At 43.9% G+C, this 14,698-nt stretch overlaps 1 protein-coding gene and 1 long non-coding RNA gene across 2 annotated transcripts in view; one reads left to right on the top strand and one right to left on the bottom strand.

Moving 5' to 3' along the window:
* Positions 1-10,681, top strand: part of slc30a6 (solute carrier family 30 member 6) — a 53,266-nt gene extending 42,585 nt beyond the window's left edge. The window contains exons 11-15 of the mRNA XM_071479826.1: positions 3,415-3,534; positions 4,757-4,859; positions 5,019-5,066; positions 5,352-5,420; positions 8,547-10,681. Coding sequence (XP_071335927.1) covers positions 3,415-3,534; positions 4,757-4,859; positions 5,019-5,066; positions 5,352-5,420; positions 8,547-9,173 — 967 coding nt within the window. The 3' untranslated portion in view covers positions 9,174-10,681. The remainder of the gene's footprint in view (positions 1-3,414; positions 3,535-4,756; positions 4,860-5,018; positions 5,067-5,351; positions 5,421-8,546) is intronic.
* Positions 10,682-11,214: 533 nt separating this feature from the next.
* Positions 11,215-14,492, bottom strand: LOC139622497 (uncharacterized). Its single transcript, XR_011691291.1, has 3 exons — positions 14,044-14,492; positions 12,196-12,305; positions 11,215-11,874 (listed from the first exon to the last, which is right to left on the bottom strand). It is a non-coding gene; the product is annotated as an uncharacterized lncRNA (long non-coding RNA).
* Between the last annotated feature and the right edge of the window lie 206 nt (positions 14,493-14,698).

The following is a 14,698-nucleotide window of genomic DNA, read 5'->3' as shown; positions in this document are numbered from 1 at the left end:
AAACACATGGTCATCCACCTTTAGACTGTGGAGCTTTAACCTGCAGACGGTAAGAGACAGATATCAAACTGAAGAGTTTAAAAGTGAGCTTGGTGATTTTATATATTTTATTTGTTTCGGCTGAACAAACTAAGAGGAAGTGGAAACATCTACACACATGAATGATTCCTCTACGCTCCCTCCTCGTTCTTCTTCTCCTTTTCTCCATCTTTGATTTCCTGCCCGTGGCGAACATGTGACTGACATGTTAGATGTTAATTACGTGTTGACATCCATGTCACTGTGTAGTTTTTAAACATTATCTAATGACATGTACCTCGCAGCAACGACCCGTCATAGCTTCCTCGTGTTTGTGACGGTGCTCCACGCCGTTGACCGCGGCGGCTTCACAACGCCGGCCTTTGTCGTATTGGAAATTCAATCTGACACGGAGCGCGGGGCCGATTTGCCCAGAGAGTAAATCATTGACTGTTAATTGGTTCCTGGAACACCAGGCTCGGCGTGTTACCCAGAGAGCACATGGGGTCAGCTCTGTTTGGGGTTTTGGGGAAAGGGCTGGATGTTTGGGACCAAGTCCAGCTGTCAGCTGGTCTGGTTCATTACTGATATTTATGCAGAAAGTGCAATTCAGGAAAGTTGCAATAGCTTCAATTTCAACCAAATTTCCATTGAAACTTCAATTTTTTATCTTTTTTTAACATCCAAAATAGATAATTCTGTCATACATTCTGTGCTTATTGATGTTTCCCTGTTCGAAGCCAATCACGGCTTTGTACGCAGGATTAAGAACGGGGGGATGGAAGTTTCTTGTCTGGCAGAAATTAAAATTTTGACAGAAAAATGTCCACAAAAGATTCTATGGACTGAACACAGATGTACAGAGATCTGTTAGTGGACTTTAAGAAATAAAACCTTAATTTCTTTGATTGTCATGAAACTGTAATTAAACTGTTCCTGCACCACTGCTGCCTCTGTGTCAACTGAAAAATGAACCCATCCTAATAGAAAACAGCAAACATTAATGAGATTAATAAAATTCATTTGTCTGATCAGAGACTAAACTTTGATTCTTTCAAAAATAACACCAATATAGAAGCTATGCAAATATCTTTTTTTATGAGTCGGTTAAAGGCTCAGTTTTTCCTGCAAACACTGACTCTTAAGCAGGATGATCATATATTTACATCTAAAATCTGCCTGTTCTTAAGGCGGATTACGACTCTAGTATTAGGAAGCGAAGATTGTGAAAAACATCTTTTTTTAACGCAGAACTTTCTGACTAGTCGCAGTTGTACTGTGGGGATTCTGTAAAAGGCAAAATAAAAATCTGTCAGAGATATGGATTAAAAAAAATTGAAGTAGCAAAAACCTAAATATCCCTCTTGCCGCCTGCACTGCCTCACACACAGTTGCATCATTCTGTGCGAATGTGTTGAAGCTGATTCTTTTCTGGAGGCTTGATGCTGGGAAACATGACTGATGCACATCATCACATCAGGAAACACCATCGTTCTTTTCCCTCACAGAAAAAGTGCCAGTGGTGCTGGTGTTTTGACACTTACATGCCCCACTGGTGTATGTTCCACTTCAGTCACGAGTCGGGGTCTTCTCCATGGAAACCAAACCCTACACCTCCCATGATAGAACTCAGTGACTTTCTCTATATCACAGATTATTGTACTGGTTCTGATCAGTGCGTCAGTCAGAGGGACCTCAGCTTGTTCAGTGATGATGTTGAGTGTTTAGTGTTTTGTCTCAGCTGATGAAAGAGGAGTTACTGATGTGTGTCCTCGCTGACCGCGCTCAATTAAACTAACAGCAGCCGAGTCCTGCTGATTAAATCTGCTTCTCAGTCAGAGCACGCAGCTGTCGGTGAAACCGCCTGTGTCACGTCACGGCGCGTCACATGATGCCTCGTCATGACACCGTCACGTCTTCATGTTGCATCACATTGTGTTCAGGTCACATTAAACATGTCAGATGCATCATTTCCTGCTGAAGACACCGAGACCAGCTCCACAGGTGCCCCTCTGCAACCACCTGACCTTTGACCTTTGTTGAAGAAAACAGTACAGAATACTTAACACTTGAGACGACACAAGATGTAATTAAATGTACTGCAGAACAAGCTATGATGATCTACTTCACTCTGAGTCATGTGACCTGTGATCATCATCGTTGTCTCCTCTGAGGAGCCTGTTTTTAGATCATGTGATCTATGGCACAGTTCCCAGTGGGTACACAGAATTAAAACGGCTTTAAAAAAGTAACAAACAGCAACAACAACATATTTACAGGGCTGCAATTTATCAATCAATCCACTGATCGTTTTCTTAATTAATCGTTTGTTTATTTTGTCTGTAGAATGTTTGAAAATCATGAAAAATGTCTGTCTTCAGTTTTTAAGATACTTGTTCTGTACAATCAACAGATGACTCAACACAATGCATTTTTGTGTTGTGGCTTCTGCATTGTGTTAGCCCGTCTGGGCCACCGTAGTCCAGAACCCAAACTTTATGATCATTGTCGACTCAGAAAACGAGGAAGTATTTATCTATGGCTCCTCTCAGTATTCAATACTTCCTGGTTTTCTGCTACAAAGAAGTGGAGGAGTTTGGTTGGAGCTGAGACCTCAGAGCAGAATAACATGAAACACAACAAGAATGATCCCATCAGCTCCAGTTTGAGCTCTAAAGTCCATTATGATGGTGTGATCTGGTTAAAGGCCTAATCCTCAGGACAAACACAAACACAGGGATCCATCACTGAGACCAGCTTCGGCTCAGAGGAGGAGACGCTCTCAGTCCTCTGTAGACAGTGTGTGTTGGTGGGATTGTTCCACTTATAGAAAATGAAATAATAGAAATCTTGTCCAAACATGTGACTCTGAAATCACTGTGGATAAATGAAAAACACAAGTGTAATAAACCAAAACACCACCAGACAAACACCAGAGCCTCCGGCACTTTCTCCCAGAGACTCAAAAAACGTAGAACAGAACTTGTACATCTGCTCAGTTTATTAGGAACGTTCAGATTGATTTGTAATAATTATATATTATAGTTATATATAATAATAGTTAATCATCTAAACATGAACTTGTTTTCTGTCTTTGGTTCAACACGTTGCACTTCTTAGGTTTGGTTAAAACAATTTGTTTCTTATTTTTTAAATATTTTTTAGCCAAATGATGAAATTTTAATTTAATTCTAATGTGATTGAATTAAATGTTTCCCTTTTTCAAAGCTGAAATCTGGAGGTGATCATGAGCACTAATCTGGGTTCTCTTTGTGTGTGTGTGTGTGTGTGTGTGTGTGTGTGTGTGTGTGTGTGTGTGTGTGTGTGTGTGTGTGTGTGTGTGTGTGTGTGTGTGTGTGTGTGTGTGTGTGTGTGTGTGTGTGTGTGTGTGTACAGTTTGTGCGGCATCATTCCAGGTCTCAGCAGTGTGCTGCTGCCTCGTGTGAACCCGTTTGTCCTGATCAACGTGGCAGGAGCTCTGTCCCTCTGCATCACCTACATGCTCATAGAAATCAAGTAAGGATTAATCTGCGGCTGGTAAATCCCCAAATTCACCGGCACCAGTCAACGTTTAACCCACGGCTGCTTCCCCAGGTCCGGTGATGTCACGTTTCCATCCCAGCTGGAAATTCCCTCTCGCTGCTTTAAACTGTCCTGATCTTTATCTGCCCTGAACTCAGCGTCAGACGCTGCGCTGGAAAAAGAGCAGAGACAGTGACTCAGTCTCATTAAGATTGATGATGATGATAAAACTGACGAAGGTTCCCTAACAATCCCAGATTTACATTCATTTAAATGTTGGAAAACAACAAAAATATGTGGACGACAGATTTAAATAATAATATCATACAGTCATGAAATTAGTGTCTGGATGAGCCTGAGTTTCCTCCTGTTAAACAAAAGTCAGAAAGTTAAAAAGTCAAATCTAAAACTTGAAAACAGCAGTTGACAGAAAAGTCTCGATGTTAAATCTGTTTCATGGCTCCTGAGCTTTTGATCAGATCACATGATCTTCTTCCATGATGAAGTCCACCCAGTTGTGATGGAACTAAGTGTTTAAATCATTTCTTGTCCCTTTTCGTTTAGAAGCTGAAGATCAGGGTTCAGTCTTTACAGCTGAGAAAAATTAGGTCCATTTAGTAGCTGTTCTGGAGCTTTTGACCATGTTGCATTATCTTCATCGGCATCTTAGCCAACATGGATGAGAAGTGTTCAGAGGAATGTGATGATCTCCAGTTCCAGCTGCTGAGGAAGATCATGTGTTATGATTGAAAGCTTCGAGAACAGCTGATAAATAATAACAGTCACTTTATTTCTGCATGTCTGAACAAGGTTAAACCTTCAGGACTGAAACAGAGCTGGAGATAAAAATAAACAGTTTCAGCTTCAGTCGACCACAGACCGAGCCAGACGTTTGTAGTCAGGGACTAGTTTTAAAATTCACATTAAGACAATTATAGTCATAACAATAATAATTATTTGTGTCAGGGTTTTATTTTTATTCATTTATATTTCTCACTGCATTTTAAGTCCACTGTAACTTATTCTTGTTCCTTGTTTTATCTAATTATAGAGGATTTTTATCTTTAAATACCAATTAATTAAATTATTGATATATTATGTGTTTATTTAAAATCTTGTCTAAACTCCTTGTCTTACATATTTATCTCCTTCCTGTGTGTGTGTGTGTGTGTGTGTGTGTGTGTGTGTGTGTGTGTGTGTGTGTGTGTGTGTTCAGTAACTATAATGCAGTGGACACAGCGTCGGCTGTCGCCATCGCCCTCATGACCTTTGGCACCATGTATCCCATGAGCGTGTACAGCGGCAAAGTGCTGCTGCAGGTGAGACGAACCTGTGTTGTTGGTGTTGTTGTTGTTGTTGTTGTGTTTGTGTGACGCTGCCACAGACACAAGATGATTCTCTGAAAGGAGAATAAACAAAAACAACATCAACATTAATGTAACGCATAATTATTATTTCCTGTTTTCACCTGTCCACAGACCACGCCCTCCCACATCATTGGTCAGTTAGACAAGCTGCTGAGAGAGGTGAGTCGGTGCTGCTCTGCAGAAACACAGCTGTGATATTCATCAGTATAAACCTGTGATAGACAGATACATGTTGTTACATGTTGAAGTGAAGTTGTCAGTCTCCATTTCAAGAAAGAATAAAAACATAAAGAATAAAAATCTCTTTCTTTGTCAGATTCTTCACATTTTTTTCTTGAAGCCAAAAAGATCATAAATGTTCTGAATGTAGCCAAACAATAAATGTCCTATTGGAAGTTTTGACAGATTCATATTGGCTAATGGTTCCCATTTGTGTCCAATCAGGTGTCGACTCTGGACGGAGTGCTGGAGGTTCGCAACGAGCATTTCTGGACCGTCGGCTTCGGGTCTCTGGTACGATTAGATATAAAATATGTTGTGTGCTGAGCAGAGCCACAGTATCAGCTGATTTTGAGTTTTATGGAGTCCCTGAGCCTCTTTGGGCCCCTCGAGGTGTGGGGCCCTGTGTCGACCTCCTCGTCTCTGTCCATCTTCACACCTTTGTTACTTCCTGTTTTCCGCCATTATCCCCTCTCTCTGTCCTGTTAGTTAGCTTGTTTTGTTTGTCTCAGTGTTTGTTTCTATACCTCCCCCCTCGAGCCCCCGTCTCTCTGTCATTCGTGGCTTCATGGCGACGATCTGCAGAGATTTGTTCACTCGGACGAAAAGAAGGAACAAGTCGTTCATGCGGAGAGATTCTCTCTCTCTCTCTCTCTCTCTCTCTCTCTCTCTCTCTCTCTCTCTCTCTCTCTCTCTCTTTGGAGGGAATGCTGTTGTTGCTGCTGTTTCTGTCTGAGTTGTCGTCATCGTCTCGTGTGTGTGTTGGATGTTGTCGTAGCTACGGCAAACAAGCCCAGCTGGCTTTCAGGGCGGCTGAGGTCCTGGGAAGTGCGCACACACACACGCACACACGCACCTGTTTGACTTCTTACAGAAACACACTCTGCTTTCTGAAAGAAACAACTGATTGTAGATAATTGAACCGTTTGATTGAAGGTTCGATCCAATACAAGAACCACTTCCTGTGTCATGTGACTTGTTATATCTCCTCTTCTTCTGCGGTGTTTTTGCTGTTGTTTGTTTGTTGTCTGTTTGTTCAGTACAGTTAGTGTGTTAGTGACATGTCTGTAATAGGGTGTACACACAAGTTCTCATTACTGATGCTAACTTGAAGCAGCTTTCATAATCAGTTATCAGCCAATCAATTAAAAAACGTGAACTATAGTCTCCAAATCTGTGTAAATGGTTCCTTTAAACAATCGATGATGAATCTTAAATTTCCAAAACTTCAATCACCTGCTTGCTGCAGAAAAACTGCATCACACAGGGAGACATGAATGAGTGAACAGCCCAAACCTTTATCACCTGTGTGTTGTTCACTATCGTATTTCCTGAGCTAAACACACACACACACACACACACACACACATCACAAAAACTGACAACACATTCAAACAGAAGTTGACCAGGAAGTCAGTGTCATGTTAACATGCGTCACAGAAGAGAAGGAAACGTTGTCATAAAGTGCAGGTCACACAATCATCATCCTCACATCACAGTCCAGACTTTAACACACACAGTGTATCGAATCACATCTTAACTTTCACATCAAAACAAAATATTATCATCACTCATGTCTGTTGTTCCAGGTTTTGAAATGAGAAACACACTCGAGTTTTTAACCAGATACAAGAGACAAAAATAAACAGATTTTATTTATGAATATGATCTGATGTAGGTGGTCGGATCCAGACGAAACCAGAGTTAGTATCAGTTTGTTTTAATCATGATTTTAGAGTGTGTGTGTGTGTGTGTGTGTGTGTGTGTGTGTGTGTGTGTGTGTGTGTGTGTGTGTGTGTGTGTGTGTGTGTGTGTGTGTGTGTGTGTGTGTGTGTGTGTGTGCATGCACAGTGTGGTACCTCCTGCTGCCTCCAGGTGGAGCAGCGTCCTCTGTTTACCTTGGTGCTGAAGCTGCTTTTATAGTTGTTTTTATTTGTGTTATCGATGCTGCTGCTCCTGTTGTTGTTGTTGTCGTTGTCGTTGTCGTTGTCACTGATGTTGCTGCCGTTACACAACTGTTGGTTGTTGGCCCACTGCTAACAGAGCAGCTGTCCAAACTGATTTGACCCTCTGACTGCACTTCTGCCCCACGGGGGGAGTCGCTGTGTGTGTGTGTCTGTGTGTGTGTGTGTGTGTGTGTGTGTGTGTGTGTGTCTGTGTGTGTCTGTGTCTGTGTGTACAGTCTGTCCTTTTGAGGACTGAACATCCCCATGAGGGTGGTGAAATTAGGAAACAAGGACACAGTGAAGGCCTGTGTCTGTGTTTAAGGTCAGAATTAGAAGTTAAAGGTTGAGGGTGGAGGTGCAGTGAGAGCTCCAGTCATTGTCGTGTTTATGTAACCAGCTGTTCCAGACTGATGAAGCAGCATCGTGACGGAAAAGATGGAGGAAAGTGAATTATTATTATTTTATATGAAACCCAGCAGCACCTGTTAGTGTCATAACCTCATTCTGATCCACTGTTTAAACACATCAGTGATCCACGCTGCTGCCCCATCTTCACCATGAACACACACACTGTCGTTCATTTAGACTCACTCCCACACACACCGTCCTGCTGCCCCAAATACTCAGTAGAGCACCAAATGTGGATTAATCCACTGCTGAAAATAGTCCCCAACAAAAGCACTGTTTCCTCCTGTTTGTGTAGGAAAAAATAACTTTTTATTTCTTGTTTTATTTTTAAGTTTAGCCTTTTAAAAAGCATCTTAAAGCACTTAGCACTTGATTGTCTTTGAAGGAGCTGTAAGTTTTGCTATTGCTACATAGCTAACATTAGCATTAACAGCTGTTTAGTTCCCGGGCTAGAGCTGTGTCCCGTCCTTCAGAGGCTGCATTTGAAGACTGATTATGTCACAGCAGTGTGCCCAGACTGTCCCATTTCAAAGGCTCCTTCAAATGTGTCTTTCTTTTCCTGAGCAACAAGGATCCAACGGGTGAATCGTTCATGGCCCAACCTATCCCAGGATTCATTGTGCAGCAGAGCCCATTACGACTGTTAAAACAAAGGAAGGATGAAGCTCTGAACTGAAGGATGTGACCCCTGAACTGTGACACAGTTCAGCATCAAACTTAAGTTAGCATGCTAACCAGCTAGCTCCTCCAGTCTGTCCTGAAGCTGCAGCTGCTCAGAGGACGTGTTATAACCTCTTGTCTCATAAACACAATGATGGCTGAAGCTCTTATCAAGCAACACTCACCACCACCCGCTCTCAACAAGAAACCACGTTCAGCTGAACAGAAAACTGACATATAGTCCCTTTAAATAACAATTATTTGTCTTTTTGAAGATTGTTTTCTAAAGAACTTTATGTCAGTATAATCTAAACATTAAAGCCTGTTGTTTACATTCTGCCCCCTCTTCCTGATCTTATTGCCCATCTGCCCCTCCCTGCCCTTCCCCTCTACCTTTCTGTTTCAGGCCGGCTCTGCACACGTTCGTATCCGCCGTGATGCCAACGAGCAGCTGGTTCTGGCTCACGTCACCAACCGGCTGCTGCCGCTGGTCTCCACGCTGACCGTCCAGATCTTTAAAGACGACTGGACCAGACCTCTCCTGACCGGGGCCCTCTCCGCCTCCTCCTCCCCCTCCGGTCCTCCTCTGGGCCATGCCGATGGCTACGCCCCCCTCTCCTCCTCTGCTCTGCCTCCTCTGCTGTTGTCCTCGGGAGGAGAGCTGGACCCGCTGACCTCCACGCCCTCCAAACACAGCAGCCCCCCTCCAGAGTTCTCCTTCGACACACCGGGGAGGAACGTGCAGCCGGTGGTCCTCCCCGCTCCGGGGCACCACACCCACAGGCCCTACGGAGGCCTGGGACTCGCCTATGGTGCCTCTCCCTATGCAGGGATGCTGAATCAGGGCTTGGTGCGGCCCGGCGGCGGGCTGGGACTGGGTGTGCAGGGTCTGGGTGGGTTTGGACTGGGTGTGGGCGGGGGCGGGGTGCCTTCATCTCAGAGTTACAGAACTGCGTTTGGAGGGTCCACGGCACCGCTCCAGTTTGGAACCAGCAACCCTCTGGCTTCACAGTACAGACAATACCGACCCTGACGGTCCTGAACCGGGCCAGAACTGATTCTGTTCCTTCAGATACTTGAGTCATGACGGAGGAGGAGTTTCTCCACCTCGGTTCAGATATTTGAAACTCGGACGAGAGCGACAGCAGACGCTGCAGCGTTTCCCCCCAGTGTGACAACAACGTGACATCAGAGGACGAAGCCGATTGTGTTAAGTTGTGGTGTGAAGTCTTTTGTGTGAGTCTCCTCTGACTTTAGAGGAAACTGAGAGGAGGTTGTGGTTTTTATCTGCTGACGTGGGACCAACAGCTGAACTGTGGAGAAAAAAGCTACATACAGAAATATTCAAACTTTTATTTTGAAACATGAAAGGTGTGAGGAAACTTTTTGGAAACACAGTTTAACAACATTCCTGGAGAGAGGAAATAAAACCGTGAATTCAATTTTAAAAAATCCAGCTGCACATTTTTAATGTGGCCAAAGTGATTCACGGTCGAGCTGCTTTAAACTCGACTGTGGTGATGGAGACGGAGGGAGAAGAAAAAGCTTGAACTTAAAACCATGAAGTGGATAAAATGGTTGTTTGTCCTGAGTATGTTCAGACATGAAACCAACACAACATGACTGTTTTCATCAGCTCCTGGTTCTGGTCCAAAATCCACTGTCGACCTGCTGCTGAGACACACACACGAAAACATTAACACATAAACAACACACAGGGTTTAAAAAACACAACAGTTTCACATTATATCAAATTTAAATAAGTTATTTCTATAATTTGCAGACTTTTTTGTTGAATGATGAATCATTTGGTTTATGATGAGTCAGAAAACGATTAAAAAATGGTTCCATGGACTTTAAGTTGACGTCCTGACCAGCAGTTGTTTGTCCTGCTGATCAGATCCTGAATCTTCTCTTCAAAACAAATATTAAAAATTCAGGCTTCACATTTGTTTTGTTCCGTGTGATCAGCAGCAGCTCTGCAGACCAAACTTTAACTTTCTCATCCTCTTTGTTTTATTCCTTCATTTGTTAATGATGTTCAAGTCAGATTTGGACGTTTGTGGAAGTCGGACGATGAAGCGTTTTTTATTACGACATAGTGTAACAGCAACCCGTAGTGTGGGGGAGGGGAAACGTCCTGAGAAGAAAAGATGTAAACGGTTGTGACTTTGTGTGAATATCTGACTCGGAAGTTGATGAAATGATGAATGATGTTTTTTTTTTTTTTTCATCTTTTTTGTTTTTATTTATATTTTAAACCTGAACAGGGCCGAGTGACGCGCACAGTTGTTCCCTGTTGTTCCAAACTCACAGGTTTCTGGTGCCTTTCTCTGATTGTTAAATCAGATATAAAACATATGTAGAATAAGCAGCACAATGATGTAACTCACTGCTTTCCCACCGTCGTGAACCTGTTCTCATCACTGAACTACAGAGCAGTGACGCTGAGCGACACTCGGCCCTGACGACTCATATTCCATGTACGTTTATTTAAAGGCCCGACTGCGACGTGGTTATTAAACACAGGTGATGAAAGTTTCTCTTTCTCATGGTTTGTTCTTGACTCTGCTGAATGAGAATCAAACACAGACTCACGTTAAATAGAAATGAGTCGGTTTGTTTTCTGAAATGAAAATGCATCATTCCTGAAAAACGTGACTGCCTGTGCTGCAAAGCTGAATTGTTACCGTTGTGTTGTTGTGAATGTTTTGAGTCTTGTTGTTGTGTGCTGCTTTATTCATGTGACACCAGGTCAGGAACGTACGGTGGCCCTGAGAGCTCAGCGCAACGTAAAGAAACACAAACACATTCAGAAAACATCAGTGTGACAACACAAGAGCTGCAAATACAACACAACAGACGTGTTTCCAGGGGACATTAAAAAGTGATGAACCTGACTGGAGCACACAGATGCATTATTATAAATGTATTATAATACATCCATACAAACCATGCAGCGTGTTTGTGTAGTGAGTATCTGGATGTTTGAATGTTTGTGTGTTTGCAGGTTTGTCTTCAGTTGCAGTGTGTTGAGCTCAGAAAGAGGAAACAGGGTCATGACCTGGACGTCACCAGTTTAAAGAGGTTTTATTTTACTGTCACATGTCCTGACTGACGGAGGAGCTCAGGTTAGTTCAGGTTTCACTCAGTGTCGCCTCACAGCGATGAACTGACGGAGAAAAGGTTCATTCTTCAAACTGTCCTGCAGCTTCCTGTTTGTCTCCAGTGCAGAGCTTCACTTCCTCAGCCGCCTCGCTCTAATCATCTGCCTCTGCAGGCACAGTCATATACATCTACATTAGTGTGTGATTAGGCTCTCAGCCACTGCAGCCTTTCCTCGCTCCCTCAAGGCATCATGGGAAACCTCCTCTCCCGAACGGGTGATCCTCTGACCTCTGAGCATCTGGTGTAACGATGATACTCCTATCTCCATTTACAGAGCAGTAAGTCAGTCCATCAACGCAGGTCCTGAATGAAAGGAACTAAGATCTCACTACTTCCTGTGAACTCATGCTAACATTAGCTACATGAGCAACATTAGCTTCAGGTGAGAACTGTACGGTTGGTCAGGCGCTGCCGTGTGAGCACTCATGCACTTTGGGTCCTGGTCACAGGATCCACACTGAGGGTCAGATGAGTCTGGGTTGGCATTTAGTTTTTCCAGTCAGGACCCTTCACAGCCTCAAAACTAAAACACATCATTTATAAAACTTCCAGATGTGATATCCAGTCTGTGGAAAGAAGAAAAATTCAGTGAGTAAATATATAAGAGATAAAGCAAAGTAAATCAGTAAATAGATACTGTGTGTACTGCAGAAAATTCTCACAAATACACTGTAATATTCTATAAAATCTAAATAAGAAGAATAAACCTGATTATATAAATGTAGAAAGAGGAAAAAAAAGTTACTGCAGCAACACATAAAAACATAAAGTGTGATCCATTAAAGGTGAAATCTGTTTAACTGCATATAAACCACTGACAGATGAAAACAGAAATAATTAAATGTGGCATCAGTTAGTAATAAAACATGAAATGTGTAATGACGTACAGTGAGTGTCTGGTCATGAGAGGTCAGGTCCAACCTGGACTCTTCACCACTCCACTGATTTACTCAGGTCAGTATTCATGGCACTTCAGTCAAGGATTCGAGTGCAGCTTCTGTTAAAGGAAGGAAACGGCGTCAGATATCGGCTCGGTTCATCCGTTTGATCGACTCTTGGCAAATGGCTCAGGCTCAACATCGCTCCCTCCTCTTGTTCTGTCTCAGCCACATGCTGCCCTGCTTGCATAATAATGTATGACACACTTTAGCAACTTTGCAGCGTCTGGTCATTATTTTGTCCCCTGCAATCATGTTACTCTCTTGGCCCGCAGTCCGCCGCCCTCGCATCCTCATCAGCCCAGAAAATATTCAAATGAATGAGGGGCGCTGCGGGCCGCCATGTGAGGCTGAGGTGAGGAGACAGCTTCGAGGCCTGCAGAGTCGCTACGTGTTAGGAGGCCAACAGGCTCCTGACCCCGTTACTGAAGGACCCGCCTGGTCTCCAAAAAACCACTAATAGGCTCAAGTTCCCCTTTTTTTCCAGACCAGTACTCATTGATCACTGGGTTTGTTTAAAGTCTAACGAGGGGAAGAAGATTAGGACCATGTTCCCACTGAGGGAGAGTCTGGGTTTTCCCAGGAGTTCAGTCAGCTAACGAGGTGGACGTTCACAGGCCTCGTTCCAAACTGGGATGAAGACACGGCGACTGTGGGAGAGCCAGACATTACAGCACGCTCAGTGAGAAACCACTTGAACTGCTGCACCTCCTCCAGGAGAAATTAAAGCTTCCCTGTGGAGATGTAAACACTGATGTTCACGATACACTTCTCCCACAACAACACATCCTGTGTTTCGACAAGGCTTAAAAACACACAACAAAAGCTTTAATTTACTCATCAAACATTCACAGTTTTCTAACTTTGCCTTTAAAGGTTCATTATTGACCTTAGAAATAACTGTTGACTGTTTGGAGGGAAGCATCCAGGTACTGACAGGGCTCTGCACCCGTCTGCCCTCAGAGCGGGAACCGACGCACACAAACTGAGACAGAGCAGAAGAAATGGTTCTTAAAGTTTGATGTTTAAGACGTTGACAGATCAGAGTCCGGAGCTCAGCTCCAGCTCCTGTGGATGAACTGGAACTCTGCTGAGCTTTACTGCCTGATGGAGGCTACAGACCTTCAGTTTCCTTGATTGGTGGAATGAGTCCTTGAATCATGAGTTAACAAGTCATAAATGTGCATCTCTCACACACACACACACACACAGCAGAGCCCCGTCATTCATCCAGAAACCTGTTTAAGTGCCTCGTCTGAAGAATTTCATTTCCTCCCACCAGAGGATAATCCGCCCTTCGTTTTTGTCCGGTGGCTTTTGGAAGAGATTTTGAACAAACAATCAAAGAAGTACTTTGCCCTCGGAGCTTAACGGGGCTTCTGCTCCCCGAGCGTTGGATGTGCTCAACAGCCATAAGCCTCTAAAAAGGTCCCCTGGCATTTTGAAGTTCAGAGCCACGGCGTTTGTATTAGTGTTGACTTCACATGCTTGTTACAAAACAAATGGGGTAGAGCCTTTGTAATCTGTGCTGAAAATCCCCAGAAAATGAATGAGATCTGTGCCGCATCTCGGCTTTCTGGGTCAGTCCCACACAGCCGCTTCACACCGCTGAGGTCGTGGTTGTTTGTGTGGCCGCTGACCGCCGGAGCGCTCACACGTCACCTGACGAGCAGAGGTCAGAGGAAACAGCCACAGGTGGAGAGAACAGGTGCATTTACTCAAGTACAATAACAGGTTTTCATTTCATGCTACTTTCTCCTTTCAGAGGCAAAGCTTGTTCTTTTTACTGCGACCTACCTTTTCACATCACAAAACATCCAATAAAGAAGCAGAGTCAAGACTCGACAGCTTCAGGTCTGACGTCTGATCGAATACGGTGACGTCTGAACGTTTCTTTCTCAGGTTCACACAGGAAGGGAACCAGCCAGCTGCTGGTTAGCTTAGCTTAGCACAAAGGCTACGAACAGGGTGATGCTTTGTGTATCCTGTGAAAACGCAGTGTGAAAGCGACAGTCTGGTGTTTTATGTGCTGGTATTACCCCGACGTACGAGCAGCAGAGACACGTCACCTCCGGCTGCAGGAAATGTGGATGTGATAAAAATAAAGCCTCAGAAACAGCAGCTCTGTAAATGCCCCCCCCCGATCCCCACCTCCCGTGTCCATCCTTGTACCAAACCCCCTGAAAGCAGAGCTCAGCCCTCTGCAGGTTTTTTTTTTTTTAGCCCCTTCGGTCTTCCTCCTCCTCTTCCTCCTCCTCTTCCATCTTCCTCCCTCGCTCTCTCTGTTTTGACTCGACCTGTCAGCCGTCTCAAAACAACACGAGGCCCGGTGGCGAGCGGCAAGCTGCTGCTGCTGTTCCTAAAGGGTTCTCTGGTCTGGGTTCCTGCAGTAGACCTGGAGCAGCGCCCAGAACCAATATTTAATATTCTCTTCAATCTCAGCATGTTCTTC

The sequence above is a fragment of the Trachinotus anak genome, unplaced genomic scaffold (genome assembly GCF_046630095.1).
Source record: "Trachinotus anak isolate AG129_WGS33_773 ecotype Australia unplaced genomic scaffold, CSIRO_AGI_Tana_v1 ptg000007l, whole genome shotgun sequence".
Classification (NCBI taxonomy): Eukaryota; Metazoa; Chordata; class Actinopteri; order Carangiformes; family Carangidae; genus Trachinotus; species Trachinotus anak.
This window is presented reverse-complemented; position numbering and strand designations above follow the sequence as displayed.